Raw genomic sequence first — 27,600 nt, 5'->3', positions numbered from 1 at the left:
GTCGAATACAATCATACATCCATTGAATCTCTGCTCCGGCCGGATCACACGCCCGTCAATTCAACAGAAGTGCACTTACAGAAGCAATTACGGTATTGGGAAAGGGGAGCCCGATTCTAAACGGCGTCCTCTCCCCCAGGCTAATCTGATGCCTAATGCCCAGCTCAAGAGCGTCAGCACTAGGCGACGGGAGCGTCGGACGGGTCCACGTCCTAGGGGCGGATACGGATAATATCTGGGTCCAAGCGCCGCTTTGTTCAGCAAATGCAACCTCATAATTCCAAGTGTGCCCCTGACCCTGCGCATAGGCTTCACGTCTGCCGCGGCGACGGTGCGGGATTGGCCAGTTCAGACTCGTGTCTAAGACTGTCTTAAGCCTGGGTTGGGTGGACAGCAGGAAGCAGAAAATTATGCAGGAAATGCTTGTTGATGGGATGATTCTTGGGATGGTAAGATGTGGGATGTGGGATGTGGGATAGTCAACTGGCTAACCAAAGACGTGGAACGATTCGAGGGAACGGATATGGTCAGCTTGTCGGGATTCGGGAACATGCTGCAAAGCATTGGGGAACGAATGACCGCGGAGTATGTAAGGGGTGGGGGGGGGGTTGATAGCCGCCAGGGCTGAAAGCTCTTATTCGCAGAATGCGTGAGTGAAACGGGCGAGGGCTAATGATTAATTCGAAGGATACCTTGGCGTCGAATTTGGCGTCTCTTGCGTCGCTCATCGACCAGCAAAGGACCAGTTATCCCACCAGACCACCAGACCACCAGACGAGTGGAGGAGAGTGCTCAAGCTTCGCGTGTCACGACCATCCTTCCACTTCAGTAGGCACAGATACCTACCAAAGCCCGTAAAGTGAGCCAATGAGAACCCAATCAACCGTCGAAACCCACCAGAGAACTGACCGGCACCAGGTGTCCCCCTGTTCGGTTTCAGCATGGCGGATCCTTCGGACAGGGGGGTCGCCGCGGGGGGACCATCGCCGACTAAGGAGACACTGCCGCTCTGGAACACCGCCAGAGCCACGCCCAGAGATGCTACATATATCCACTTCGGTTTCTTCCGCGATGGAACCCGTCCGCCAAAATCGGCCTGGCTGGGGCCCGATGAGCAATGCACTCACTGCCTGCCCCCCTCTGAGATTCATGCTGTGACACCGATCTTTTCCTTCTTTTTTTCGACAAAAAAGTCGTCGACACTTGAGAACGGGGTTGGTTGGCTATCACGACAACGAGACCACGACGGCGGTTTGACAGACGGGTATCTATCTATCCGTTCTAATCACTACCACCTGGGGCCAACTGAGGTGTGCAAGGAAGATCAGCATCTGAGGAAGAGCAGAGGTCTACGACGGGACGGACATTCGCCGTGGAAAGAACAATTAATTACTTTCTTTCGCCCACTGCTGCCGTTCTAGCAGCTACCTAGGTCTCCCGACCCAAACTTCACCCACTCACCCAGCACTCACCATCGGCACATTCATCATGCCAGCCGAGTTCGATCCAAACGTGTGGTACCACATCTCCGAAGAACGGGTAGACGAAGTCGGCACCCGGCTCTCCCACACCCTGCAAACCACAAACGGGGGCCTCCGCGTCTTCCCCATCGTCGACCAGCGATGGCAGATGCAGCCCGTCGACGACGAGCCGGGCCGCTACATCATGCGCCTCAGCAGCTCCGGCGTCGGGAACCACCTCGCCGCCTGCCACGACCCGGACGAGGTGGCCTCCTCCCGCACCGTGGCCTGCCTCCAGCGCGCCTCGCTCCACGACTCGCACAAGTGGTACATCGAGGACTGGGGCGACGGCGGCTACAAGATCTCCAACCTCGCCAACGGGACCGATACCGTGCTCGACGTGCACCCGGGGTCCAACTTGTTCTTGAATGATCGGATTGAGGGGGAGACGTCGGACGCCGAGCATCCGGCCCAGCATTGGATCTTCTCGAGCGCGAGGGATGTGAATGATGGCGCGTGGTCTACCATCTATGCCGGGGTAAGTGGCCTTTTTTGCCCCTTTTTTTTGTCCCTTTTTTTTTGCCATGGTAGATACGTGTTGGAATGAGACTGACCCCTTTTTCATCCAGGAAACCTCCTCACTAGTCTCATCACCAACACCAAGCTCCTCAACCGATGTAAGCGCAGCGACATCATCGGACGCTGTACCAACCTCAGACTCCACCAGCGCCTCCACCACCCCAATCCCAACCGCCCCAGTCGACGAACCCTCCACCTCCTCCACCCCCTCGTCCTCCCCTTCCTCCTCCTCTTCGGAAGGCCTCACCGCAGGCGCCGCTGCCGGAATAGCCGTCGGCGCAACCCTCGGCGTCGTAGCCCTCCTAGCCGGCCTCGCCTTCCTCTGGTGGCGCCGGAGACGCGCCAGCGCCAACGTCTACCCGTCACAAGGCGGCGACAGCGACAGGGCCGAGCTGGCCGCCGGTAATAATCCCAAGGGAGGAGGCGACGGAGCAGCAGCAGCAGCCGGCAGCAGCCCGTCGGCGCACTCTGGGTTCGCGCACAGCGCGGTGACGGCCATGAGCGCGGCCGAGAAGGACGCATTGTTGGCCTGGGCGGCGGAGCAGTTGCGAACCGGAGGAGGCAAAACACAGATCCACGAGGCGCCCAACATGTATTCCGAGCTCGATGGTGCGTCCCCTGCGCGTTCCGGCATGAATAGCCTGCAGAATACGCCGGTGTCCGGGTATTCCCAGTCGAGGTATGCGTGAGGCGGGAGGCGGACGCGAAAAGAAGGGGGGGGGGGGGGGGGGATGTTAATGGGAATTCGGGGTGTTCGGGGAACGTGAATCATCACGGAGAGTTGAGGCCGATTTCTTCAGGATGGGAAGATTCTCATCAAGTTCTTTCACAGCCTTCTGTCTTTTGTCTTAATCAGGTATCGATGGAGAAACTTGGATGGCTTCCATGTTCCATGTCGCGGCAGCGGGTGTTGTTCGTTTCTTGTTTGATTCGAGTCATGGCACGCAATCAGCTGTCTTCTCTGATCACCGCTATTCTCCCTCTTACTATATATATATATATATACGATCTTATTCTTTGTTTTACCTCAATCTTTATAGTTATTATGACGAAAAAAAGCTTGGTATATTGGTATCTTGCCCTCGCCTGACTACGATGTCCGCTGCGCTCAATCAAACACAACACGCTCCAACTCTCATCGTTGTTCATCCGTCTCCTGCCCCCCCCCCTCATCAATGGTATATATAGACGCCCCATTCTCTTATCACCATAGGTTGCATTGATTTTTTTTTTCAACGTTAAAAAAACGAGAGCTTAAATTTAATTAAGCCCTCTCTTCCTCAGTCGCCGTAGCGGTGGCGCCTGCCCCCTTCTCATTAGCCAGCTCAGCGGCGCGAGTGTGCAGGTGACTAGTCTTGCTCCCGGTCCTCCAGGCGGAGAGGTTCTGGTCGAAGAGGAGGTCGATCTCCTCAAGCGACTTGCCGGAAGTCTCGGGGTACAGGAAGAAGACATGGAAGGTCATGGCGAAACAGAAGACGCCAAAGATGATGTATCTGTTTTTGACGGCAATGTTAGTCTTCCTAGACATATATAACTGTTGGGGGTAAAGAGGCCACTCACGTCCGCCACTGAATGTTCGTAAAAGCCGGAGGCACGAAGAAGGCTAGAGCCAGGTTGATCGCCCAGTTGCACGCGGCCGAGAGACCGACGCCCTTGGCGCGGTAACGCAGCGGGAAGACCTCGGAGCAGTAGATCCAGCCGATGGGGGCCCAGGTGAGACCGTACATGGCGACGAAGATGTAGGACAGCGCAATGATGGCGCGAGCCGGGTCGCCCTCGACGGCCCACCTGAGGTTTGCGTTGCCGTCGATGGAGTCGACGGGGTAGCCGTAGGTGGCCATGACGCCGGCGGTGGCGAAGTGGACGATGGAAGCGAAGATGGCACCGCCCAGGAGGAGAGGCCGGCGGCCGACGCGGTCGACGATGGGGAGGATGAAGGCAGTGGTGACGAGGAAGAGCACGTATTGGATGATGGAGGAGGTGAGGGCGACGTTTCCGGTCTGAAAAGAACGTGTTAGTTATGTCGTACACCCCCCAAAAAAAAAAAAAAAAAAAAGAAGAAGAAAAAGAAAGGAAAAGAAAAGAAGGAAAAAAACTAGAAAAACTAGAAAATGATGCATACCAAACCAGCCATGTTGAAAATGTAGACGAGGTAGTAAAGCATGACGTTACCGCCAAGCAGCTGCTGCCAGATCTGAACGGAAGTACCAGCAAGCGTGCGCTTCCAGATCCTGGGGCCGAACAGACCGAAGAAGCTGACGTCTTTGGCCTCCATGGCAATGCGGGCGGCCTCCTTGACCTCCTCGAGCTCGGCCAGGACGATGGGGTCGTCGCGGTCACCGCCGCCGTGGAGATTGGCCAGGACCTCATGGGTCTCCTCCCAGCGGTCGCGGCCGGCGAGCCAACGGGGGGACTCGGGGAAGAAGAAGAGCGCGGCGAGCAGGACGGCGCCGGGGATGGCCTGGACACCCCATGCGATGCGCCAGGCGGCCGGGCCGTCAACGGTCATGACGCAGCCGTAGGAGATGAGGTACATGATGAGGATACCCCATTCGATGGACCACTGCTGGATACCGACGATGCGGCCGCGGATCTTGGACGGCGCGAGCTCGGCCAGGTAGACGCAGCACTGCGAGGAGGTGATACCGATGGACAAACCAGAGACGACACGGCCGACGATGAGGTGGGCCACGTTCTGCGACGAACACTGCAGGATGGCGCCGATGATCCAGATGACGGAGGCTACTTGGAGGGCGCCGCGACGGCCCAGAGGGTCGGCGATGAAACCGGCGGCCAGGGCGCCAATAAGCGAACCGCCCGACATGGAGGCGGTGATACCGCCCTGGAGGGTGCTGTCCGGGTCGTTGAAGTAGTCGGTGTACTGCCTGGCGCCAATCCAGGCGCTCATGGAGCTGATGTCGAAACCGAAGAGCATGCCGCCGATGGTGCCGAAGCCGGCGAGCACTAAGCAGGACGGGGAAAGTCAGCCACACGGTCGATTTTCCCCGCTTCGTGTGCCTGTTTATCAATTCGCTGAGAGGACTTACCGTAAATGTTATAGATGCGATACATGATGGGCGACTTGGGAGAAACCGTAGCTAAGACAGGATCTTGTACGTAAAGACGGGGGAGGTCGAGAGACCGACGAAGGAAGCTCTTTTTCTCGACCTTCAAATCCAACCAATGTTGGGATTAGACCAACGGAGGGTCCAAATGGGCGAAGCCACACACTGTCAAGCCAAGACTGGAGGAGGCTCACAAAAAAAAAAAAAAAAACACCCGAGACAGCTGGGAACCCACGAAGCTGGGAGATCCCGAAAGGAAAAAGAGGGAGGACAGCTTGTTATATATCGTCACAAAAGGCCAATAGAGCTTCGCTCGCTTGCTTCACTCGCTTCACCGGCCCTTCGTGTTCTTCCCCACACCCTTGGACATACCCGGGGGCTTGACCAGGGGATAGTTGATGGAGAGAGGTCAAGAGAGGTCAAGACAGGTCGAGAGAGGTCAGATCCGTAGCTGATGCGCCCACCCCACTCTTTTTCGTTCTAAGTGTAGGGTTGCTACTCCGTTCTCTCTCCCATGTTACCTACCCCATTCCCCAGTCCGGGGTCCCCCCTCTTTTCTTGGGTGCTGGTCTCTTGTGGTCTCCTACCTCGAGTCTCTTGCGGTCACTGTGGTGTTACCTATCTGCGGTCTGTCTGGGCTGGTGGTGCCTTTGTTTCTTCTTCCCCAATCGCGCCAGTCAACGTCCGAGGTCGGTGGTCGGCAGTGGAGAAGAGACGGGAGAATTAAATCTGCCGATTGGGTGGCTTTTCTCGCTTTTTGCTGGCGGGGGAGCTTTCTCGGTGGCTTTCGTCCTCTGGGCGCCGCTCCCGCTTTGGTGGCTTTGGGGAGGCAACGCAAGAACAGCCGATTGCAACCAACCAAGCTTTGTGTTCGGCAATGAGACCCGGAGAATCTCCAGAAGCGGTCCACGGGGCAACGCGGAGACGGGCAGGGTAATGTTCCTCGATGCGCTCCAATGAGAGTCAAGCCCGCTCGGTCGTTTGCATCGGGGCACGATGGGGAGAACGACAGGGGGCGGCTTTTGGGGCGTTTCTGTTGGTCCTTAGCTTAGGTAGTCTGCCGGATAAGTAACGTCATTTGTACGGGCCGTTCGAAGATTCGATGAGGACGGTTGAAGGCGTGGAGGTGGAAAGAAACTACGGGGGGGCGGGGAGCTATGGGAAGCTAAGAAACCGTTCCAAGCCCTCTGACACGTGCGGCTATGAACAGGATGACTAACTCACGAACAATGGCCCCGTGACTCCATCGTTCCTTCCCTTCGGTAGTCGTGTGTGTAATTACTGGGGAATGCTGAGTATGGTGGTACGAAGACGTCATAGAGATACCTTAGGTACGGAAGGAGTACCTCGTATAATTACTTCGTACAGTCTTGGTGCGTCAGTTACGGGTACAATGAGGAAGCAACAGTTTCGGTAATAAGTCAAAGTACACCACTTCGACCCTTGTGTGGACTGATTTGTACCATCGCAAAGATCTGGGCGAAATCCAGGAATAGTGCCTCAAAAGTACCGATACATTTTGCCCTTAAAACGTTTACAGAACTTTACTCACCATGCATCTCAGCTTCTCGACCTCAAGTTCCTCTTTGAACTAGGTACCTTACCTAAGGTAAGGTAGGTACCTTCGTACTCCATCTCCATTACTCCACCATCTCAATCATCCATATCCTCGGATACCTACTATGTTCACGTTCGGCGTCCTTTCTGTTCCCCATCCCTCGGGTCAATATCCATCTACTTGCAGCGCGATTCACGCGGATGCCATGACATGTCACTGCCATGCGACATCGTAACCGAGGGAGAGGTTAAGGATGGGTCGCAACGGACGTGTCTCCCCCGCGGGCTCTGCTATGGGCTCTGCCGGAATGTCGACGGACGCACGCAACTCTACCTACCTATGGATGCGTTCATAAACACATGACTGAGATGGCGAAACTCTCTTCTTCTCTTTTTCTCTATTCGAGCCTCCTCTGATACCAGCCGTGGAATTCCCAACCTGTGGATTAAACCTGTGGATTGAGCCAGTGTCAGTGCAGAGTCGCAACCAGCCAACTACGACTTTTTGAAAGCTCTCTACTCGCCTCCAACTGCGGACAATCAGCAGATTATCCATGGCTTCACATATCCCCCCTCCTCGACCTGTCCAACACGCAAAACAAATGAACAATTCCTTGTGAAATACCCGCTGTCTTACACCCCTCTCGCTCTGTCTTGCTGCCTACTGGTTGGCTGGGTGTCCGTGTCCCGAAGACTTGGCCAGGTTGAAACGGGCTGAAATAAATGTTCAATGCTGGAAGTGAGAAGCGACGGAACTTCTTGACCGAAGACCGAGAAATAACAGTCTTTCCACAGCCACGCCCCCTTTTTTAGTCATCTGCCTTGAGCTTGGAACTGCCGTGTTCACATCGCAAGGATGACCAACTCGCCAAGAGAAACGCCAAGAATAGTCAGTCCGAAGGGGACACACACACACGTAAGACGTGTGTTAATAATAATAATAATCGTGTTGGGTTGTTCCAAAAATGGTTCTCGAAGAGTTGGTACCGGCTAGGAAGCTAATGTAGTAATGTCCAACGGGACGGACACGCCAGATAGCCTGCCGCCGCGCAAAAGATGCCGTTTTCTGGCCCTGGCTCTCTCACCGTCGACGTCTGTTTGTAGTATTGATTACAGTGCATCTACCACCACATGAAACACAGGTCAATGGCTCTGTATCAATCGGCGGTCGAACCGTCGGAACAACGAGACAAGACGTAACCCAAGAACCGAGTGGACGAGTGAAAACAAGCGACGCGAAAAGAAGGGGGGAAAATGGAAGGAAAAGGGAAAAAAAGACACTTGAATCTAATTCTACTCTTGTTACGCTACATTTATAGAAAAACGCTAAAAACCCGCTGACTGCTACTCCTTCGCTATGCATCATGATCTCGAGTCTTTTGGGCTGGGAATCGCCCTTCGAAATGTGTCCCCTATCATTCCGTCTTTGTGTACCGTTCAAGAGACGTCGCCTGTTCTACCTTCCTCTCCTTCCTGGTTTTGATAGGCGCCCTCTCAGCCCCCGCCTCCCGCGGCCTGGCGAGTAGTTTCCTCGCGAACGGGATCCGCCAGATTTGGGGACCGGGCCCGAACCGGCTCCGATCTTCTTCCCCAATCTTATCAACCACCCCCGCCCCCGAGCCCGAACCAAAATCACCGACACTCTCGGCCTCGTCGGACCGGTCCGGTTTCTTGTCATCATGACCCGGGGGCTCGCTCGTTTCGATGAGCATCCGAAGCCGTTTCGCCGCTTCCCAGTTCGACGTGATGGTCGTGAGCCGGCTTTTCCACCCGTACAAGAAAGACGACACGTTCATGGCGTTAAGTCCCGAGCCCTTACGCCCGACTGCAAGTGCCACTTCCGGTAGCTCACCCTTCCCAACCAGCCGCTGGGCTTCCTGCCAGGTGATCGTCCCGACCGTCCGGATGGGGAGGCGAAGGTCCTCGGGCACGGGGTACTTGGACAGAGCAGCGAGCTCGTCGCGCCGTCTGCGTCGGTCTGCGTCCCTACGCTCATCGTTGTCTGCCCCGGCGTCATCGTCATCGTCATCGTCATCATCAGCTGGGCTGCCGAACAAAACCCGAGTGCGTGCCTGCTCCGAGTCGGTGCCAATATCGTACACAATCTTCAGAAAAGTATCCGCCGCGTCCTGCGTGCAGACGAGGTCCCGCCCTGTTATGGCTGGGTAGAGTGTGGTCAGCAGGCGGGGCCCATTGGAGACCTCGTCCTCCGCGTCGATCCGGTGCTGGTGGTTACGCAGCAGGGGCGACCCCGGATGGATCTCCATGTGGCTGAAATCGGAGGCCAAGGCCATGAAGACGGAGCAGTCGACGTTGAGCGTCCCGGTGAAGTCACCGAACGGTTCCCGATGCGCGAGGTTGGCGGTGGCCTCGTCAATAGGCGGCACGGGTCGGTTCAGGAGACCACCAGCGTGGGAGTCAGAGTTCGTCGTCTCGACCACAAGGTGCACACTGCTCCCCCCAAGCGTCCGAACGTGGTTCAGCAGCCTGTCCACGTGGGCATTCCGACCTTGGGCGATGCGAGAAAGGAGGACTCTCACCGTCGGATGACGATACTCGTGGTAGGCAAGGGAGGCAGCGGTGACGAGCTGACGAGTGATACGAAGTATCTCAATGTCATTCTCGCCACCTTCATCAGGGAGGGGAAGGGGGCTCGCTTGGTCGTCACCGTCACCGTCACCGTCGTTCTCGACCTCGACCTCGTCCCACTCCCAGCCGGCGTCGGTCATCTCATAGAAGAGGCGCCGCTCCGTGGTAGTGATGATCTTGACCCATTCGCCACCCCCACTCCCGACCACATCCACCACAACCGTATCCCGTTTGCGGTTGGAAGTCGAGCGGGGCATCTCACGTCGCAGTCCGGCCAGGCGATGGCATTTCTTGGCGGTATCCCACACAATCTGGTGAAACTTGTAGTTGCATGCGTCAAGCTTGTGGCGTAGCATCTTGTTAGCGGCTTCTAACTCGACATCCGGGTCGTCCGGGTGAGCAGCATCACGAGGGTCGTCGGGCAGTGACCGCGCGGAGTCGCATATGCCGAGCATGCCCTCGACGTTGCGCTTCTCGGACTGGACGAGGCGCTCAAAGGCGCCGAGGCCAGGCACGGCCTGGTTCCAGGGGAGAGCTTTCGAGCCAATGGCGGGTTGCTGGTCCAGTGCCGCCTTGAGCAACTGCAGCTCGTCGAGGAGGGTGGTGATATTGGTCATCATGTCAAGGCAATGCTGCGAAAGGGCGGCAAGGTCCTCAGATGCTTGGGATCGGGACTGAGACTGAGACTGAGACTGGGCCTGAGCGGCGGCGGCCTCGCCGGTCTGAACAGACTTGGTATCTGTAGCCATGGATGTAATGGTATTGGGAACAAGGTACAGAGTTATGCTGGGATCTCAAGAGGCCCATGACCTCGGTCCGCCGTTCTCACGGCGTTCAGCGCCAGTGCGGGGGGTTGGTAAGAGATCCAGTCCACAGATTGACCAGCCTCCAGGTGGGCTGGGAGACTGGGAGACTGGGAGACTGGGAGGCTCCGAGAATGTACGTATAGTAGATGACTGTGCGGAGGCTGGTGGCATCACGTCCTTTTTTCCGAAGACTTCCTGGTCTTTTCCCTTGCGGCTGCCTGTTGAGACGGAAGTTGACTCATACCTTTCTGCTGACTCATCTTCGTCTTAATTACACTGTTTTCCTACTGTATGGATGGAGTACCAACTCCGTACCTACGTATGGCCTATGGGTTATAATTACCCGATGAGAGTCGAAGTATTCGTACTTCGTAGTAGGTATGACCGACAATACGAGGTGGTCGTTGCTCGTTTCATCCTCCATAATATTACTCCGCCCACATTGTATCAACCCCTGGCTCCTGCAGGGATTTAAGCCTGTTGGAAGAACCGTAAACACGTGACTTGACACTGTCGTTCCTCCCGTTTCGCCCCCTGAATGCGAGGTCTAGAACTCCATGACTAATCGCACGTGACGACTACGCGTTCCGCTCTGCGCCCCTAATCTCTTCCTTGGCTCCTATCTTCACTGTCTTCAATTTCTTCCTTTCCTCCAAACACACCTCTCCTATTCTACAACGACTTGTTTTTATCGTTATTCTCTCTTTTCCATCTCTTGGGTTTCCGCTCTTTTTTTCAGATCCTTCTTTTTTGTCGCTCTTTAGCTTCCGGAAACCCATCCACTCTCGTTCATCGACCTTTAACACCAACTATATATTGTTCATCAACCTCAACCTCCCGAGTGTACTATCCTCAATTGACAAACGAAGCGAAAGAAAGCAAAAGAGAAGAAAAAAATATAACACTGTAAAAATGCGTGTTTCCGCTATCCTCACGGCTAGCGTCGCCGCTGTCGGCGCGGCCGCTCAGCAAAACTACCTGGGCTTCAACTCGGGCTCCACCAAAGACGACCATTCGGCCAAATTCAAGAAGGACTTCGTGGAGGAGTTCAACACCGCCCGTAACCTCGAGGGCGCCCCGGGCACCTTCAGCGCCGTCCGTCTGTACACCAATATCCAGGCCTACTCGGAGGACGAGCCCATCGAGGCCTTCGAGGCCGCCGTGGAGACCCAGACCAACGTCCTCCTCGGCGTCTGGGCCTCGGGCACCGACAACATCGACAAGGAGATCACGGCGCTGAAGAAGGCCGTCGACAACCTCGGCACCGACTTTACCGACCTTGTCATCGGCATCTCCATCGGCAGCGAGGACCTGTACCGCATCTCCGCCACCGGTATCGAGAACGAAGCCGGCCTCGGCAACTCCCCCCAGGCCCTCGTGGGCTTCATCGAGGACTTCCGCGACGCCTTCGCCGAGACCTCTCTCGCCGGCGTCCCCGTCGGCCACGTCGACACGTGGGACGTCTGGCCCAACACCACCAACAAGCCCGTCCTTGACGCCGTCGACTGGGTCGGCGTCAACTCGTTCCCCTACTACGAGTCCGGCAAGGGCAACTCCATCGGCAACGCCCCGGTTCTCTTCGACCGCTCGTACGCCACCGCCCTCGCCGTCGTCGGCGACAAGCCCGTCTGGATCACCGAGACCGGCTGGCCCGCCTCGGGTCCGGACTGGGACGAGGCCGAGGCCTCGGTCGAGAACGCCAAGTACTACTGGGACGAGGTCGGCTGCCGCCAGCTCTTCGGCAAGACCCCGACCTTCTGGTACATCCTGCGCGACTCCAACCCGGACAACACCATGAAGTTCGCCATCACCAAGGACCTCAACACCCAGCCCCTCTTCAATTTGACCTGCCCTACCACTTTTGACACGCCCACCAGCGTCCCCAGCGAGTCCCTGCCATCAAGCACGGGTAGCGCCGGCCCCAATGAGCCGACCTCCGCCCCTGGCTCGGGTTCGGGCTCGGGTGCGGGCTCCGGCTCCGGCTCCGGCTCCGGCGCCGGCTCTGGGTCTGGTTCTGGTTCTGGCTCGGATTCGGACTCTGACTCTGACTCTGACTCCGACTCCGGCCCGGATCGGGAGCCTGTTGTCGGCGGTGACGACGGTGACGCCGCTGAGAACAACGACGACTCGGCCGCCATCTCTGGCCGTGGCTTCTCTGCCCTCACCTGCGTCGGCCTGGCCCTCCTCGCCGGCGTCTTCACCCTCTTCTAAACTGAGTGTCGTTTGTGGGAATCACATGGGGCACACTGGGCCTCACGATATGTCACATATATTCCGCTTTGTGTCCTTCTCGACCTTCTACAGAGAATTTATTCTTGACTTTCGGCATCTTTGGTAAACTTGGGATAGACGGAAGGGAATCTGGTTGTTCAGTCTTTATTATAATAAGCGTCATCTCTTGGATATGGCTTTGGGTTTTTTTCTTCTTTTTCTTTTTATCACACTGATTCTCGTCTCCTGTGCTACGCCGTCGTGAGAAAATGTGACCATGCATCATCGTAAGCCCCTACTTGATATTCTTTCACAGTTCCCCTACGCCGTAGCCACCTCCTGAATCGTCTTCCAGAACTGCTCCGGATCATGCGCAAACCGCCCCAGGAACAACCCATCCAGCCCATCCTTCAATTTGGCAAATGTCCCAGGGCCAGCACTCCCCCCATACACGATCCTCACGGGCCCCCGCCGGTCCGCAACACAGCTCAAAGCACGCAACCTCGTCGCCACACCAACAACATGGTCCGCCGCCGCAGGTTCCGCAGCCCCAATAGCCCAAACCGGTTCGTACGCCAACACGACCTCCTTGTCCCGCGGCACAGCCCGCATCACAACCTCCACCTGTCCCGCGACCTCCCGGGCCGCTTCGTCGACCGACCCGCGCGAAACCTCCCCCACGCAGACCAGCGGGATCAGGCCGTTCCGTGCCGCGGCGGCGGCTTTGCGGGCAGTAGACTCGTCCGTCTCGCCGAAGAGCCGCCTCCTCTCCGCGTGGCCCAGTTCGACGATGCGGACGCCCACTTCGGCTAGGACGGCGGGGGATATTTCGCCGGTGAAGGCGCCGGTGTCGTCCCAGTGGCAGTCCTGGGCGCCGACGAGCAGTGGGGAGCCGCGGGTTTGGGAGACGGCGGAGGGGAGGGAGAGGAAGTCGGGGATGATGAAGAGGTCGAGGGAGGAGACGGATTGGGCGTTTTGTTCCGCGGTGAGGTGGGGGAGGATGGAGGAGAGGTAGGATTTCGTGCGGGCGTGGGAGAAGTACATTTTTGTTGAGAAGCCGAGGATTCTTCTCCTGGGGGGTTGGGTTGACGTCATTTTTCTTCGTCTTTCTCTTCTTTTCTAGTGGGAATGGGCAGGGAATATTATTGTTTTATGTTGGCGGAGGGAAGAAATATATATGCTGTGCAAATGAGGGCGATGCCGATGTTGACGATGTGAGAAGAAGTTGCCTTGGGAACCGAACCTGAAAATACAAAGAGACGCGTTGAGATACTTCTGTATCATTACTTCATTCACCTCTGTGTCCCCGCCCTTGGAATTTAGTAATAGTATTGGTTTATTCCTCCATCGGTGAAAACGCCGATCTCCATGCGGGACGACCGGCGAGTCAACTGGGACCTTCTCATTGAACCAACTTGGCCACGCTTGTGCCCCCCTCGGATGTCCAATTAAGGTGATTAGGTGAGTTGGGCGTAGCCTGAGTGCCTTTTTTGCAGGTGTTCCAAGGTAAGGTAGTCAACATAGTACCCAGGGCATATAGAGTGAACAACACAGGCGTTACACCTACAAACCACACTAACACCAGACAGGCGGGCGAGAAGAGAAACATGTGCCTTATAAAGGAGGAGACTAAAGACTAAAAGTCACGTTGAATCACGAAGTACTTGCTATTCATATCATTCTCACGACGATGAAGACATTCCCGTCTTCAACCCCTCCAGCGCAACTCGCGCAGCCCATGCGCCCGGGTCAGGGGGCACATCCTTCTCCGCCAGGTCCCCGCCCACATACGTCGCCCGTCCCAGCTTGGGCTTCATACCCCTGGTAGTATCGGCCCCCTTTGCCACCGCCTGCACGCCCGTCTCGAACCCTCCCCTGGCCATGCCCTCGGCGAACGGGATCAGCGCGTCCATGATAGTCCGGTCGCCCACCGCCGCGGGCGTGTACCGCCTCAGGTTCGCCAGCGCCGACGCCAGCGCCTTGGCCCAGAGCGCCTCCTGCCCTTCCGTCCGCGCCAGTCCCGCGTTCTCCTGGATGGCGAGCCGGAGAGACACGAAGAAGATGCCCAGCACGCCGCCCAGCGTGCCGCCGATGCGCGACTCGACAATGTCTTCCAGCGCCGCCAGCACGGCGTCCACCGAGCCCGCCGACGCCACCCCTTGGTCCAACGCCCCGAGGAGCGACAGGCCCACCGTCTTGACCGTCTCGCCGCAGTCGCCGTCGCCCATCACCGTGTCCCACCGCGTCAGGTCCGGTTCGGCCGCCACCACCGCCTCGCATGCCGTCCGCAGCATCTTGTCCAGCTTCTGAGCGTCGACCTTGACGTCTCGGTCTTCCGGCGTTGGTGCCTTGGTCTCCTCCTCCTTCTTCGTCACGAACTGCTCGTCCCGTGGTCGCCGCGCCGACTGTGCACCGGCCATGGACTCCCAGTAGGTATCGGTGCGGGCGTCGGCGAACCGCTTCATGTCGTCGACCGAGTAGGCGCACCCGCGCGCCGCCGCCGTCACGTTAACTACCGAGACGGAAAAGGCCGGGGCGTTGAGAGACGTCTCGAGAAAACCGGCGTACACGCGCGAGGGGCGGAGGTCCCAGTCCGCGGCCAGCTGGGCCAGCAGCTCGTCGACGAGGGCGCCCATCTCGAGGTGCGACATGCCGCCGAAGTTGCTGACCAGCAGGAAGGTCTCGTCGCCAGGCGCGAAACGGACGTAGCTGCGCTCTGGGTCGTTGGGGTCGAGGCAGTACCGTAGGACCTCCTTGACCATGCCCTCCGGGGACGGCTGCGGCGAGAGTTTGATATAGCCCGGCTCGTTGTGCGGGCCGGTGCCGATTTCCACCTCGTCGGGTGCCAGTGCTGCGTGCTCTGACCGTCCGGGAACGTGACAGTGGTCGAGGGTGGCGGCGATGGAGACGATCTGGTCGGCGAACGAGACGCCGAGGTCGTACACCTCGTCGACCGAACCGCCCTCGCCCGCGGCGCCGCCCATGACCTTGAGCACGCCGATCTGGCCGGCCAGGCCGCGACGGCCCACGCGGTCGCCCTTGCGGCCGACCGAGACGTCGTCGCCACACATGATCATGCGGCAGTCGTGGCCCTGCGCGCGGGCCTTCTCGTTGGCGAGACCGAAGTGGAGGCAGTCGCCGGTGTAGTTGGTGATGACGAGGATCGTGCCCTTGTCGGAGGGCACGTGCTCAATGGCTGTCATGATCTGGCGCGTGCTAGGGCTGGCGAAGATGTCGCCGGCCACCGAGGCCGATAAGAGGTTCGTACCGACATAGCCCGCCCAGGCCGGCTCATGGCCCGAACCGCCGCCGCTGATGATGCTCACTTTGGACCGGTCGAACCGAGTGTCGTACACCACGCGGTTGCTTTCGTCGAGCGCGAGCGACGGGTTGTAAGAGACAAGGCCCCGGAGGCACTTGTTGACCAGCCCATCCGGCGAGTCGAAGAGGTGACGTTTGGACATATCTTCTCTCTTCACTTCTCTTTTGCTTCTTCTTTTCTTGCTTCCTGGTCCTTATTCGATCATTCGCTTTCGTTCGTCCCAATGTCGTCTACTATTTGATCAATTGGTACAGCTGGGTTTTGGTGAGTATTGGGAGATGTATTCCTGGCTGCCAAGTGAACTCGGCGTCAAGCAATCGACAAATGAGCGTTGGGATGGAAGGGCATAGATCAGAGAAGGGAGAATATTGGAAGATTGAGAATTGAAGATGAGGAGACAGAGTGAGAAAGAGGGAGAGAACGAAAGAAAGGGGAGGGGTGATTTCTCGGAGCCTCAGCCGATCTGCAGAAGAGCTGGGGTATTACGTGGGGAGAGGGAGGAGTGGGAGACGAGGCCGAGGCCGAGGGTGGCAGACAGTAAACGAAGGGGTCTCGCCCATTCTCAATGGATCGTCCTCAGTTGAGACATCGGCGGGCGGTCCGAATGTGCATACGTCGTACTCCGTTACTGGCTTTGCGTGTCACAAGGAGTGTCTGAAAGGCTTCGCCCCCCGCTCTCCACTCCCCCGGCGTTTCCTCCGATGGGCATACCGCTCCCAAGCCCGATCCGTCCCCGCGATACGGTGTAGAGCCACGTCAGTGGGGTTGTTTGGCGGGGTGATTATGGAGGGTCTTGGCTACGGTTGGTGCGGTTGGTGAGCTCTCGTTGGCCTCCCCTCCTGTCTCTTGTCAGGTTCGAGCCCCCAAAGTCCCCTCCCATAGCTTATTAACCGGTCATGGCGCCCAATGGTGAGGCTCGTAAGAGGAGAATCTTCGTCATGTGTTCTTTGGTCTCATCGAAGGTCGGGAGGACGCCGGCAGCTCGAAAAAGTCTTCGGGTTTCCTAAAAGAGAAACCCGACCCCGACCCCCACGAATCACCTGCCCCATGTCGACGATGGGAGGTGGCAAGGCACCGATCAAAGGTCCAATGTTTGTAAGCTTGGGATACGTCAGAGTAAACCGGAAACTGAGAATAGAAGGAGGGTAATTCGAGCGCTGCGCTTTGGAGGGGTCGAGTTTGACAGGAGGGAGGGGTTCATGGCTGACATTCACCTCCATTCTTTTCTCTTCTCTGCTTTGGAATAGCGATTCTTTTCACCCTCTTGTGATCTACTTTGTATTCCTTTGGCAGTCTTCAACGTTGAAGTCGTTTGTACCCGAGCTTGCACAATCCAGATCCCGCCATGGCAGACTCGAAGCTGAGAATAGCTGTCGGTTGCGACGTGAGTGAACTCGAACTCGGCTGAGAAATGTTTTCCCATCACATCCCGCCCCTTTCTTTCGCTTACCCTTGTACTATGCGCTTTTTCATGCTCACGGTCGATGGGGAAAGGGGAAAGGGAAAGGAATCCCAGCCTTATGCCAATCTACTTGGCATGGTCTAGGACGAATATTTGAGGCTGACAATGAAAAACGTTCCAGGACGCCGGCGTCACCTACAAGGACACAATCAAAGCCGACCTCGAGAAGGACCCCCGGGTCGAGTCCATCGAGGACGTGGGCAGCTTCGGCAAGGACGACAAGACGGCCTACCCGCACCGGGCGGCCGCGGCGGCCAAGCTCGTGGCCGAGGGCAAGGCCGACAGGGCGCTCCTTATCTGCGGCACCGGCCTCGGCGTGGCCATCGCGGCCAACAAGGTCAAGGGCGTCCGCGCCGTCACCGCCCACGACAGCTTCTCGGTCGAGCGCGCCGTGCTCAGCAATAATGCCCAGGTGCTCTGCATGGGAGAGCGCGTCATCGGCCTGGAGCTCGCCCGCCGGCTTGCCAAGGAATGGGTCGGTTACCGGTTCGACCCGCAGAGCGCGAGCGCCGCCAAGGTCGATGCCATTTGTGCGTTGGAGGAATAGGGATGGGGATGATAAAAGCGGCGGCCGCCGGGGGGGACTTGGGCCTGGGGTTTTCATTCCATTAAAAGGGAGGAATCTCGGATGCGTGGGTTAGGTGTCGGATTTTCCAATGGTTGGGCTGGCAAAGGGGCATTTCGTCCCGTCGTGCCGTCTCCCAAGGATGCACCATCATCTCAATCAACAAGCTTCATTGTCGCCTGGGGAGCAAATTTTTTTTTTTTTTCGTTTTCGTTCTGCCGACGTGGTTCCCGACCGACCTCTTCCTCCCCCCCGCAAAAAGCAACAGATCAGCGGGGAGGGGAGAGGGACACTCAACTGCCCCACGGTTTCTCTGCTCGCAGAGGGCATACAGTATACAGAGTTCGTTGCACAGCCGCAAAATATGAATGTGTACGGCATAATTAGTGAAGAATGGCAGGAATTTTCGATGCAGATGGTTTTGCAGATGAATGGGGTGGGAGGCGGGGGAACAGGGAGAATCGTAGACCACTTGGGAGAAGAAGGTGCAATGGTGAGTCGCGAGTCGTGACTGCATAAGGTACGAATTGTTCCTGGTGCCTTGCATGGGGCCAGCGCCACAGTTGCCTGTACGTAACCCCGAAGAGAACCGGAAAGAGCGAATCGATAAACGTTCTTTCTCTTCGTGCTTTTCTTCACTTCTCCTCCTCTTTTCATTTTGTCTTTCCCTTTTCCTCTTTTGCTTCTCCTATTCTATTCCAACTCATGTCATTTGCGAGTCCTGAAGATTCGGGGTGGGGTTTACCATATTATACCTTACTCACCGCTCGATGATTTAGGGCGACTTCTGTCCCTTCTGTTCCCCCTTGATCTCATGATTCCCCATTTTCGCAGTGTTCCCCTTTCCGGGTTCACATACAACGGAGAACGAGAAAAAAGAGCAAAAAAAAAAAAAAAAAAAAAAAAAAAAAAAAAAAAAAAAAAAAAAAAGAGACACACGTCAGCGAAGTGTTTCTGATAATGATATGCTGGTTTGAGTTCCTATTCTGTCATAACGGAACGAAAGATGATTCGACCGCTCTGATCAAGATCCTGTGAGCTAGGGGGTAGGAGACCCGCGATGTCTGCAAGTAATCCAGATCCATGCTGGTTAGCGTGGGTCACCTGGTGGTCGTTTCTTCGTAGCTTGGACGCACTCCTTTTTTCGTGCCTTTTTTCTTTTCTTTTTTCCCCTCTTCTCCCCTCGTTTTCTTTCCTTTCCGCTTTATTTCGTTTGGGCAAGCCCAAAGCCAAGGTCAAGGCCATCAACGGCGGTTGCAAGCGTCTATTCGGGTCGACTTCCGCGTGCCGTTTCATCTCGCTATCTGGGTCTTTTAAGGAAACAGCAGTGGGGTTCGATGCGCGGTCGTACTATATTACACGGGACGGTATTTGCTATAAAGGGGAGTTGCCGAGGAGGTTTCAAAGAGAATCACGTCCTTCGTACGATGACGATGATGGGAAGGGCTTGGGCAGCACTAAGGGCACGGATAGCTAATCACTACTTTGCCACGACACAGCATCCCGTCCTCTATAAGGTACTAGCTTGATTCAATATCAAAAGGTACGCGTGTCGCGAAAACATCTTACCTTCTTCTTACGGAGGAAGCATATGTAACTCTGTACGGACAATGAATGGGCTACAGAACGAAAGACGAACCGTTGGAATCGAGTCCCAGCGACGCCTGCGTCCTTTTTCGCCCAATGCATCTTGGAAATGTCTTCTCAATGTGCCACTACATGTTTCGAGTCTTCAAATTTATCGTCTATCTACGTTATACTGTCACTCACTTTGTCTTTTTTCTCTTCTTTTTCTTTAGCGTGACCTTTTCCCCTGAGGCACTTCGTCGCCCTCCTATCGCCCTGTCCTTGTCCTTGTCGTCCCACTCTGCAGCGGTGTCCGCCTCGCCTCGCTTCGAGTATCTATGTATACCTCCTACTTCGTACCTATCTTACGAATCAGGGGTACGGAGTACGGAGTACAGATCACCTCCGTCCATCACTTTGTAAGGTACACAACGTAATAAGGTACCTACCGACGGACCTTTTTTTCATCGGTTTCTCTTTTCTTTTCTCTCGTCTCCGCTTGCTCCCGTAGGAACATCCCGTCAACCCCGTCACCGCCGCCCGGCGATCAATGAGACCACCCAGATCTCCCTCCGTGCTTGATCCTCCATGGTTCAACCCGTCCGTATTCTGTCTGCTTTCGTTAGTACGCATTGGACTGGCGACGCTGGTTCAATACTATAATATACTATGCGCCACTTGTTACTATTCGGGACATAGTTTACTGCCACATCTTTAGTTCGAACATTCGAAAGATCAAACCATTTGACCATACTCGACGAGGAAGATGTGGCGTCTCCTCGTGGCATTGAAGGAGTACATTATGTATCATTCAACTCTGCACTCCGTGCGAAATATTGCCCATCCACGCCATCGTTGGAACCGAATTTGTCAACGACAGATTAAGGTAACCCGGCGACTGTACGTACCTTATTTAAAAGGGAGGATAACGAAAAACCAAAAAGACCCAGAGTCCTTCCACTTGCTCTTCGTTTCTTTTGTACTTTCAAAGATGAACGCCGAACGACCCGACAAACCCCGGGAGATACCCGATATATAGTATACACCGACCCGACATCCCACGCAACGGGACACAAACGACAACAAGTCCACAGCCTAGGTACCTAGGTAGGTAGGTACCTTGGGTATTCCTCCGGAGGTACTCCGTATCTGGGGAAGACCTACTGATACTGTCCGCTGTGACAGCACTGCATCGGTCGAGTTCTGCAAGGTACGTACATACCTAGGTACCATGCGAAGACCAATACCTTATACTTCGCTACAACTTACACATCAACAACCTTCAAACAACATAACATCAACGGGGCATTATTTCTCTTATCTCTGTCTCCTGTCTCTCACGGAACTTCAACAGCCAGAAATGCTGTCATGCTACTACGGTCCCTCTGGACTAAACATTGCCCCCTCGTTTCGTTCTGCAGGATCAAAAAGACAAAAGGGAATGGTATCCCACCCACCGTCCTAGTAACTGGGTGGGGGGGGGGCGCACTGACCGGGTTCCCGACTGGAACCATCGACCATCGACCTGCCTATCCCCTCCAACCCCTGATCATCCATGCTCTTGTCATGACCCCTGCCCCTCGTCCCTTGTCCTTCGTCCCTCGTTTCTCGTCCCCGTTCCCCGGGGCCTAGCGCAACTATATTTTCACTAGCTAGGGTGATTAGGCCATATGGACCGTGCTGGTCTGTCTGGAACGCCCTTCTTCATCGTTGCCCCCTGCAGTTCTCAAGTTCTCCTGGTTCGAGAAGACGATTGACCGCAAGCTCGGGTAGCTGGGAAGACCAGAGAAGACCAGGGGTTTGCTCCCACGGCTTCTCCCCCCCTCCCTTCTCTCCCCTCCTCACATCATTTTTGATTACTACTTTTTTTCTTCTCTTCCTTCTCTTTTCTCATGGCCTTATCCCTCTTTCTCGTCCCGAGCTTGGTCCTGCACATGACTTGTCTTCATCTTCGATTCCAGAGTTTCATGCACTGGCACCCTTTCGTTTCCCTTCTTCCCTTTCCCCGTGTCATCTACCTATCTATCAGGCGTCCAATTCATGCCCAGCATCATTTTGAACGGGGATTAATCAGCTTTTTAATTGGATGCAGTGCTATCAGTAACCCCGCATAAGCATAAGCAGCAGCAGCAGCAGCAGCAGCAGCACAGCGGCAGCGGCAGCAACCCGGGACGCTCTCCTTTATCAGACCGTCTGCTATTGCATTCGCTTCGAGTCGATCGTCGCGACAATCCGAGACCAACAAGTTGATACCCGACTTTCACCCCCACCACCACCAACGAAAGCTCGTCCCTTCGCCCCCCTTCGCCCAGCCGCCCACCCCCCGAGTCAACAACCCCGCCAGCTGGGCACCAACCACTAACCACCCATTGTCTCACCCAACTCCTCTTTTTGTCGACGTCATTCCACAATATGGGCCTCTTCTCCCGCAGAGACAAACCCCCCAAGGTGTCGGCAGCACCCATCAACCACTCCGACCTGAGCATCGACTCCGGTGTCTCGAGCCTCAAGTCTCCTCCTGCCACCATCCGCAGTTCTACCACCACCGGAGGCCCAGGTCCTTTCTCCCCCGTTCCCGTCTCCCTCACCAAGATGGACCTACCGCGCCCGCCTGACCCTCAGCTCGACCCAGTCGGTTACCTTCGTAGCTTGGGCGCCGTTCGTGAGAGGAGCAAGATCATACTCGACAAGGCGCTGCGCAACGAGTTGAACCACTTTGACGTCGACCTGACCAAGTTTCCCGATGTCGTGAGCTTCGTTTCTGGTATCATCAAGGTATATACTGCCTTTTTATACTACATTCGTTCCATTCGTTCCATTCGTTCCTCTTTTTCTCCTTTCGATCCTTGATCCCTCGCCCCCGTCGTTGCCCAACATCTCCCTACCTCGTCTTTCAACAGGACCCAAAAAGACCAATAAAATGGTTGGCTGACTCGGAGACAACGCCGTCAACCGAATGGAATCACAGCGCGACTACGATGCCCCTTTTAACACTATCCCGCCCCACGGCCGATACCAGCATTTCTGCGTCGGCGGACGTGACCGTATCGCCCACTTGCTGTCCACCTTCCCCGAAGAAGTCGACAACACGGAAAAATGCCGTCGTATGATTGACCTCTTCCTGGTCAGCGTCCTACTGGATGCTGGTGCTGGCACGCAATGGAGCTACAAGAGCGCAGAAAACGGCCGCCTTTATCGTCGGTCAGAAGGCATTGCCGTTGCCAGTCTGGAAATGTTCAAATCCGTACGTCGTTCCCAATGCGGGTCGTCCCCATCCCGTTCCGAGCAAATTGGGTATAAGGCACTAGCGGTCAAAGGCGTCCCTTGTCGCTGATGAGATCTCCGATATTAGGGCCTCTTTTCAGGTGATAGCAGCAACAAGTTTCAGGTAGACAAGAACGGTCTTCGTAACCTCACGTCCGAAAAAGTCGCCGCTGGCTTGCAGTCGCGGCCGGGCAACGAGATGACGGGAATCGAAGGCCGTACCCAGCTCCTGGTCAGACTCGCCGATGCTCTCAACGACAAGAAGGAGTATTTCGGTCAAGAGGGACGGCCAGGTCACATGGTTGGTATGTGTCCTCGATAATCTTCTTATCCCCCCATCTGAAGTTGTTTCTTCGTCCTGTCGGAGATCTCGTCTCTTGAAACCGCTCTGGGAAATCTGGCATGACTGACCAAAATCAGACTACCTCCTATCTCATCCCTCGACCCAGGCATCGTCCATGCCCATCGTAGCCATCACCACCCTATGGCACGTCCTCATGGACGGCCTCTCGCCCATCTGGCCTCCTTCCCGCACTGCCATCAACGGCGTCCCGTTAGGCGACGCCTGGCCGTGCTCCACCATGCCGCAACCCGCGTCGCGCCATTCCTCATCAGGCTCTGCCTCCTCCCAAACCGGCGCCCTATCCCCCTTCCCGCCTTCCACGACCGCTCCATGGGAATCCATCCTCCCCTTCCACAAGCTCTCGCAATGGCTCTGCTACAGCCTGATGCAGCCCCTGCAGTCCCTCCTGCGCGTACACTTCGCCGGCGCCGAGCTCCTGACCGGCCTCCCCGAGTACCGCAACGGCGGCCTCTTCATCGACACGGGCGTCCTGACCCTCAAGCCCGCCGACGCCGAGCGCGGCCTCCAGAACTACGCCGCACACTACGACCGCACCGGCGTCCGCGGCGTCGAGGTCGCCCCCATGTTCGAACCGTCCGACGACGTCATCGTCGAGTGGCGCGGCGTCACCGTCGGTCTGCTCGACAAGCTCCTCGTCGAGGTCAACCAGTACCTCGCCCCCGAGTTGGCCGGGAACGAGTTGACGCTGGCCCAGCTTCTCGAGGCGGGTAGCTGGAAGGGCGGGAGGGAGATTGCCGAGGTCAGCAGGCCCAATACAAAGGAGCCGCCTATTCTCATTGATAGCGATGGTACGGTATTTTAGACTGGACAAGCTCTTTTTTTTCTTTTCTTTTTCTTTTTCATTGTTCACTTCTTTTTCCGTCCGTCCTACTTCATCTTCTTCTTTTCTTCGTTCTCCTTCGTTTCAACAGAGGAGCATTGAGCATTTTTCTCAGACTGTATTCTCTCGCCGGGCTGCGGTTTTCGGTTCTTTTTCCCTCCCTTTTCAGGTCGAAAGGAGGGGTGGCAGGCAAGGGGACCGCTATTTTGACTGCGGTATATTTTTTTTCTTCTCTTCTTCTTCTACGGTAGATGAAGGCGAGGAAAGATGATGGCAAGAGTGGAGCCAGGACGGCGAGCAGGTGTAGGTGTGGGAGGTTCGACTCGAATTGTCATCTGAAATGACAGTTATGGCCGCGGCGGACTCGCACGACAAAGACCGGAAAGACGAAAAGCCGGACTGGTCAGGTCTGATGGGACTGGGGGTTTATGGAGATGAGAACCAAGTGGAACAGAGAGAAAGAAGGTCGAGGTTGCAGTATAGCTTCAAGAACAGCCGACACGAACATCGCTACGCTACCTTTACGAATGAACCGCGAGTTGTAAAAGCTCTATCAAAACACCATCCATTGCATTTATTTACGTGGTACAGCGCCATAGTAGTATAGGAAGTAGTATACAGTGATCAACCCCGTCTACACATCCCCATTGTCCGGGAACGGTCAATACACCCAAGGAGAAAAAGGAGGCTCCTCCACCCTTCCAGCGAAGCCCTACCGCTTCCGGTTGAGCTCAGCCTTAAACTTCCTCCTCTGCTCCTCGGCCCGCTTCTCGTTCCACGACTCCAAGTTCTTCTTCTCCTGCTCCTTCTTGGCCTCCTCGATATAGTTGCCCGACCGGCCCTTGGCCGCATGGACCGTCTGGCGCACCTGGGCGAGCGCATCCTTCAGGACGTTGCCGCCCTCCTTCGACTGCGGCTCCGCGGCAGCCGTCGTCGTGGCAGTCGTGGCAGTCGTGGCAGTCGTCGGGATAGCCGTGGCCGAGGTCGCAAACGGGTTGCCGTGGACGGCGCCACGGTTCAGGACGAGTGGCGGGAGGCCGGCCAGGCGGCGGAAGGCGGGGTTCTGGAATATGACGTTTTGGCCGTAGCCGAGCGTGGTGGTGGTGAGGAAGTACCATTGCACGGCGGCGGGGAGCCAGCTCGTCAGGACGGCGCTCATGGGGACCAGGATGAAGGCCATTAGCTTCATTTGGGCTTGTGTTTGGGGAGGGGCGAATTTGCTTCCGGCCTAATTGGGAGAGGTGCATGTCAGTATTTGTTTGTTTGTTTTGCCGTTGTTTTTTCTTTTGTATTGTTCGGTTGACGTAAAAGTTGGACAGAAAAGGAAGTTAAATAATACAAAGAAAAGGGGAAAGTAAAGGACGCCGGGGGGGCGAGGGGGGAATCGTACCCTAAGCGTGGCAAGCATCATCAACGATGTGCCCAGCGGCAGAATGAAGAACGGGTCCGAAACGCCAAGGTCAGTGAACCAGAGGAAACCACCGTCCTCGAACCCGGGGACGGGGAGCTTGCCCATGCCGTTGAGGATGCGGAAGGCGCCGTACCCGACGGGAATCTGCAGGAAGCTCCAGAGCGAGGCGAAAACGTTGACCCCGCCGCGCTTGTTGAGGAGGGTGACCACCTGGCGTGCCTCCATCATCTCGGTCGTGTTGCCCGCGGCGGCGGCGGCCGTCATGCGGTCCTTCGCGGCCTTATATTCCGGCGTGGAGCTGACGGCCTGCAGCTTGGCCGTGGCCTGCTGCGCCGTGAGGGTGGGCTTGAATAGGGCTATGCGGACCAGGACCGACGTGGTGAGGATGCTGCCCCACCATGGGAGGCCGGTGTAAATGTGGACGTGTTCGAGGATCCATTGCATCATGGACGTGGGGCCCCAGCCGTAGTCGAGGCCTAGCTCCTTTAGGTAGCCGATGCGTTCGGGGATGTCGAGGAGGGAGGTGTTGGATAGGACGTCCAGATCTGGGGTCTCGACGGGAGATGGGGGGGTGGTCGACTCGACGGGAGCCGCTGGTGTGGACTCTGCGGTGGGATTGGACGTCGGAGAGGGGGAGGAGGATGGGGAGGAGGATACGGAGGCGGAGGCAGAGGCGGAGGCGTTGGTATCGGGCGTTTGGGGCGTTACGGGGGCTGTCGACGCGGAGGGTTCTGGTGTTGCCGGTTCGGACTTGGGAGAACGGGTCCATAGGGAGAAGCCTCGCCTTGAAGACAGCGCAGTGCCGATGAATAGGGCGTTGGCAGAGCCCGATACTCCTGGCAGCTTAGTTCCTGCTAGGCTCTTCCCGAAAGTGGAAGCAGAGATTCCCCGCGACGAGGTTCCAAATCGTCGCCCATGTCCGTATGCCCTAGCGGTCTGTCCTCACAACGGTCAGTAATTCAACTTGTCGGTACCGTACCCTGAGGCGGGAAATCTCGGACGGGAGCTTTCACCAATTGGCTTTGTAGGGCAGCCCTCCCAGCGGAGAGGGAGCGAAGGGTTCCTCTGCTGGGCAACATGGTCGATGCGGAAGAAACGGTTGCAGGGACGGATGCAGGGGAAGCACAGGAAGGTGACCTCGTCGGCCCGAGTCGCGATGTCTTTTCCAGTTTTTTTCTTTCTTTTTGGCGTGACGCGCCGGGAGAAGTTCGGCCTCAGTGGATCATCTGTGAACAGCTGGGGCCATCCGGGAGACGCTATTAGTCACCCGATGACTAAGGTACTCAGTAAACTACCTTACGCTTATTTCCAACCTGTTGCGTCTGCATGAAATAATAGGTAGCGTAACACCACCGAGCACGGACATATAAATACATGGAAATAACCAGAATTTATATGTGTCGTCTTTACACTAATTATTGCGTTTCCTTAATAAGATCCGTTCTGCCCCTCGGGATGGTCCCGGCTCGGGTATATAGCCATCCAGGTTGGTGTCACAATAGCCAGCCATTCCCATTCACGACGTTCTGCTCGTCCAAAATAAACCATCTCCGGGTTTATAGACCGCTGACTTGATAGGACTTTTCTTCAAACAAGGTTTGCCACAGTTTCTCTCCAGACCACAATCTCCTTAAGGTTTCCGAAGTTTGGTGGCTATGGTAATGGGATCGGAGAAGACTTGGACGGGGCACGCATGAAGCCAGCCAACAGTCATTCATGCCTAGCGTTTTCTTTCTTCCCCTGTCAGGAGGGATCATAGCACAGTTCATTCCCATCCACCTAGTCATTCCAGACTTGTAAGGTCACTCAAGGTCGTCCGCGACCGTGGGCTCTTCTCCCGCACCTCGATGCCCGGGCCGATGGGGTGAGCTCTCCTGCGAGAGGTAGGGAATACCTTAAGAAAAAGGAGAGTAATTAGTACCTGTTCCTCTTGCGCACGCAGTCTTTGGAATATCATACCTTGGTCCCTCCCCATCCTAACCGAAAGGCGGCCTCATGGGCAAACAGTTCGCCGAACCCCAACATCATTCCGTTGATAAAAGGGAGTAGCAAGTTGATGGCAGCACCCCGTAGCAGGGACCACACCGTGGGCGGTTTGTAGAGGATGACGGGAGAGGAGGTGTCGGGCGAGGGCGAGATGTCTTCGCCTTGCGAGTACTGTTCGCTGTCGGAGCGGACGGTAACCCCCGACTCGGCGAGGGGGTTGAGGGAATCGTTAGATGCCATTTGCGCGGGCGTCGAGGAAGGTAGGTGAGGGCGGGTACCGTCGGTTTGGGTTGGCAATGACGATTGTGGACTTGAGCGGGTTTGGGGTTGAGCGACGATGCGAAAGGATATGGGAGGTTATGTCACCGAGGCTCCGAACTACCGACGCTGAAGAGAACTGGGAACGGGACGGGGGAGAAGCTCCAAGCGCTTTCTCGTCACAGGGGCTTGGCAGTGATGCTACGGTACGGTCCTGGACCCAAGCTTATTCTATTACATAAACTCGTTCCCACCCCAGTTCACCACTTACGTAATTCACCACCATCAGCTGCTTGAGCTGTACTCTGTACTACC

The 27,600-nt window shown here is 56.3% G+C and overlaps 14 protein-coding genes across 14 annotated transcripts; 8 read left to right on the top strand and 6 right to left on the bottom strand.

Annotated features, from left to right (window-relative positions):
- The first annotated feature begins 1,320 nt into the window (after positions 1-1,320).
- On the top strand, positions 1,321-2,822 carry SODALDRAFT_151240 (hypothetical protein). Its single transcript, XM_028606861.1, has 2 exons — positions 1,321-1,998; positions 2,090-2,822. Exons 1-2 carry the CDS (start codon positions 1,489-1,491, stop codon positions 2,726-2,728), a joined length of 1,149 nt encoding a protein of 382 aa, XP_028466856.1. The 5' UTR covers positions 1,321-1,488; the 3' UTR covers positions 2,729-2,822.
- SODALDRAFT_151241 (hypothetical protein) lies at positions 2,823-3,411 on the top strand. Its single transcript, XM_028606862.1, has one exon. It carries the CDS (start codon positions 2,916-2,918, stop codon positions 3,225-3,227), a length of 312 nt encoding a protein of 103 aa, XP_028466855.1. The 5' UTR covers positions 2,823-2,915; the 3' UTR covers positions 3,228-3,411.
- SODALDRAFT_378169 (high-affinity glucose transporter) lies at positions 2,912-5,315 on the bottom strand. The gene is made up of 4 exons (XM_028614956.1): positions 5,087-5,315; positions 4,162-5,003; positions 3,600-4,039; positions 2,912-3,532 (listed from the first exon to the last, which is right to left on the bottom strand). Exons 1-4 carry the CDS (start codon positions 5,109-5,111, stop codon positions 3,304-3,306), a joined length of 1,536 nt encoding a protein of 511 aa, XP_028466854.1. The 5' UTR covers positions 5,112-5,315; the 3' UTR covers positions 2,912-3,303.
- Positions 5,299-6,216, top strand: SODALDRAFT_332482 (hypothetical protein). Its single transcript, XM_028611723.1, has one exon. It carries the CDS (start codon positions 5,619-5,621, stop codon positions 5,829-5,831), a length of 213 nt encoding a protein of 70 aa, XP_028466853.1. The 5' UTR covers positions 5,299-5,618; the 3' UTR covers positions 5,832-6,216.
- Positions 6,217-6,774: 558 nt separating this feature from the next.
- Positions 6,775-7,861, top strand: SODALDRAFT_378167 (hypothetical protein; the record flags this gene model as incomplete). Its single annotated transcript, XM_028614955.1, has 5 exons — positions 6,775-7,009; positions 7,130-7,364; positions 7,475-7,550; positions 7,696-7,753; positions 7,804-7,861. The coding sequence occupies exons 1-5, from the start codon at positions 6,873-6,875 to the stop codon at positions 7,859-7,861; spliced, it is 564 nt and encodes a 187-aa protein (XP_028466852.1). The 5' UTR covers positions 6,775-6,872.
- Positions 7,862-8,076: 215 nt separating this feature from the next.
- SODALDRAFT_310283 (hypothetical protein) lies at positions 8,077-10,457 on the bottom strand (the record flags this gene model as incomplete). The annotated part of the gene is made up of 2 exons (XM_028609133.1): positions 8,346-10,457; positions 8,077-8,246 (listed from the first exon to the last, which is right to left on the bottom strand). Exons 1-2 carry the CDS (start codon positions 9,997-9,999, stop codon positions 8,077-8,079), a joined length of 1,824 nt encoding a protein of 607 aa, XP_028466851.1. The 5' UTR covers positions 10,000-10,457.
- Positions 10,458-10,968: 511 nt separating this feature from the next.
- Positions 10,969-12,267, top strand: SODALDRAFT_339536 (glycoside hydrolase family 17 protein; the record flags this gene model as incomplete). Its single annotated transcript, XM_028612866.1, has 1 exon — positions 10,969-12,267. One exon carries the CDS (start codon positions 10,969-10,971, stop codon positions 12,265-12,267), a length of 1,299 nt encoding a protein of 432 aa, XP_028466850.1.
- A 321-nt stretch (positions 12,268-12,588) lies between these two features.
- SODALDRAFT_276274 (Triosephosphate isomerase) lies at positions 12,589-13,362 on the bottom strand (the record flags this gene model as incomplete). The annotated part of the gene is made up of 1 exon (XM_028608012.1): positions 12,589-13,362. One exon carries the CDS (start codon positions 13,360-13,362, stop codon positions 12,589-12,591), a length of 774 nt encoding a protein of 257 aa, XP_028466849.1.
- A 587-nt stretch (positions 13,363-13,949) lies between these two features.
- On the bottom strand, positions 13,950-15,731 carry SODALDRAFT_323517 (dihydroxyacetone kinase; the record flags this gene model as incomplete). Its single annotated transcript, XM_028609808.1, has 1 exon — positions 13,950-15,731. One exon carries the CDS (start codon positions 15,729-15,731, stop codon positions 13,950-13,952), a length of 1,782 nt encoding a protein of 593 aa, XP_028466848.1.
- An 823-nt stretch (positions 15,732-16,554) lies between these two features.
- Positions 16,555-17,627, top strand: SODALDRAFT_332479 (ribose-5-phosphate isomerase B). The gene is made up of 2 exons (XM_028611722.1): positions 16,555-16,973; positions 17,173-17,627. The coding sequence occupies exons 1-2, from the start codon at positions 16,935-16,937 to the stop codon at positions 17,596-17,598; spliced, it is 465 nt and encodes a 154-aa protein (XP_028466847.1). The 5' UTR covers positions 16,555-16,934; the 3' UTR covers positions 17,599-17,627.
- A 1,444-nt stretch (positions 17,628-19,071) lies between these two features.
- On the top strand, positions 19,072-19,641 carry SODALDRAFT_151169 (hypothetical protein). Its single transcript, XM_028606860.1, has one exon. The coding sequence runs from the start codon at positions 19,231-19,233 to the stop codon at positions 19,603-19,605; it is 375 nt and encodes a 124-aa protein (XP_028466846.1). The 5' UTR covers positions 19,072-19,230; the 3' UTR covers positions 19,606-19,641.
- A 1,804-nt stretch (positions 19,642-21,445) lies between these two features.
- Positions 21,446-23,791, top strand: SODALDRAFT_151064 (DUF1688-domain-containing protein). Its single transcript, XM_028606859.1, has 4 exons — positions 21,446-21,957; positions 22,151-22,426; positions 22,535-22,751; positions 22,867-23,791. The coding sequence occupies exons 1-4, from the start codon at positions 21,595-21,597 to the stop codon at positions 23,610-23,612; spliced, it is 1,602 nt and encodes a 533-aa protein (XP_028466845.1). The 5' UTR covers positions 21,446-21,594; the 3' UTR covers positions 23,613-23,791.
- A 551-nt stretch (positions 23,792-24,342) lies between these two features.
- SODALDRAFT_350294 (hypothetical protein) lies at positions 24,343-26,120 on the bottom strand (the record flags this gene model as incomplete). The annotated part of the gene is made up of 3 exons (XM_028613471.1): positions 24,343-24,858; positions 25,021-25,982; positions 26,021-26,120. 3 exons carry the CDS (start codon positions 26,118-26,120, stop codon positions 24,343-24,345), a joined length of 1,578 nt encoding a protein of 525 aa, XP_028466844.1.
- A 704-nt stretch (positions 26,121-26,824) lies between these two features.
- On the bottom strand, positions 26,825-27,267 carry SODALDRAFT_350293 (TOM13-domain-containing protein; the record flags this gene model as incomplete). The annotated part of the gene is made up of 2 exons (XM_028613470.1): positions 26,825-26,935; positions 27,001-27,267. The coding sequence occupies 2 exons, from the start codon at positions 27,265-27,267 to the stop codon at positions 26,825-26,827; spliced, it is 378 nt and encodes a 125-aa protein (XP_028466843.1).
- Positions 27,268-27,600: the final 333 nt, after the last annotated feature.

Source organism: Sodiomyces alkalinus, assembly GCF_003711515.1.
Source record: "Sodiomyces alkalinus F11 unplaced genomic scaffold SODALscaffold_4, whole genome shotgun sequence".
Lineage (NCBI taxonomy): Eukaryota > Fungi > Ascomycota > Sordariomycetes > Glomerellales > Plectosphaerellaceae > Sodiomyces > Sodiomyces alkalinus.
The sequence above is the reverse complement of the archived record's forward strand: the minus strand, read 5'-3'. Positions and strand labels throughout refer to the sequence as shown.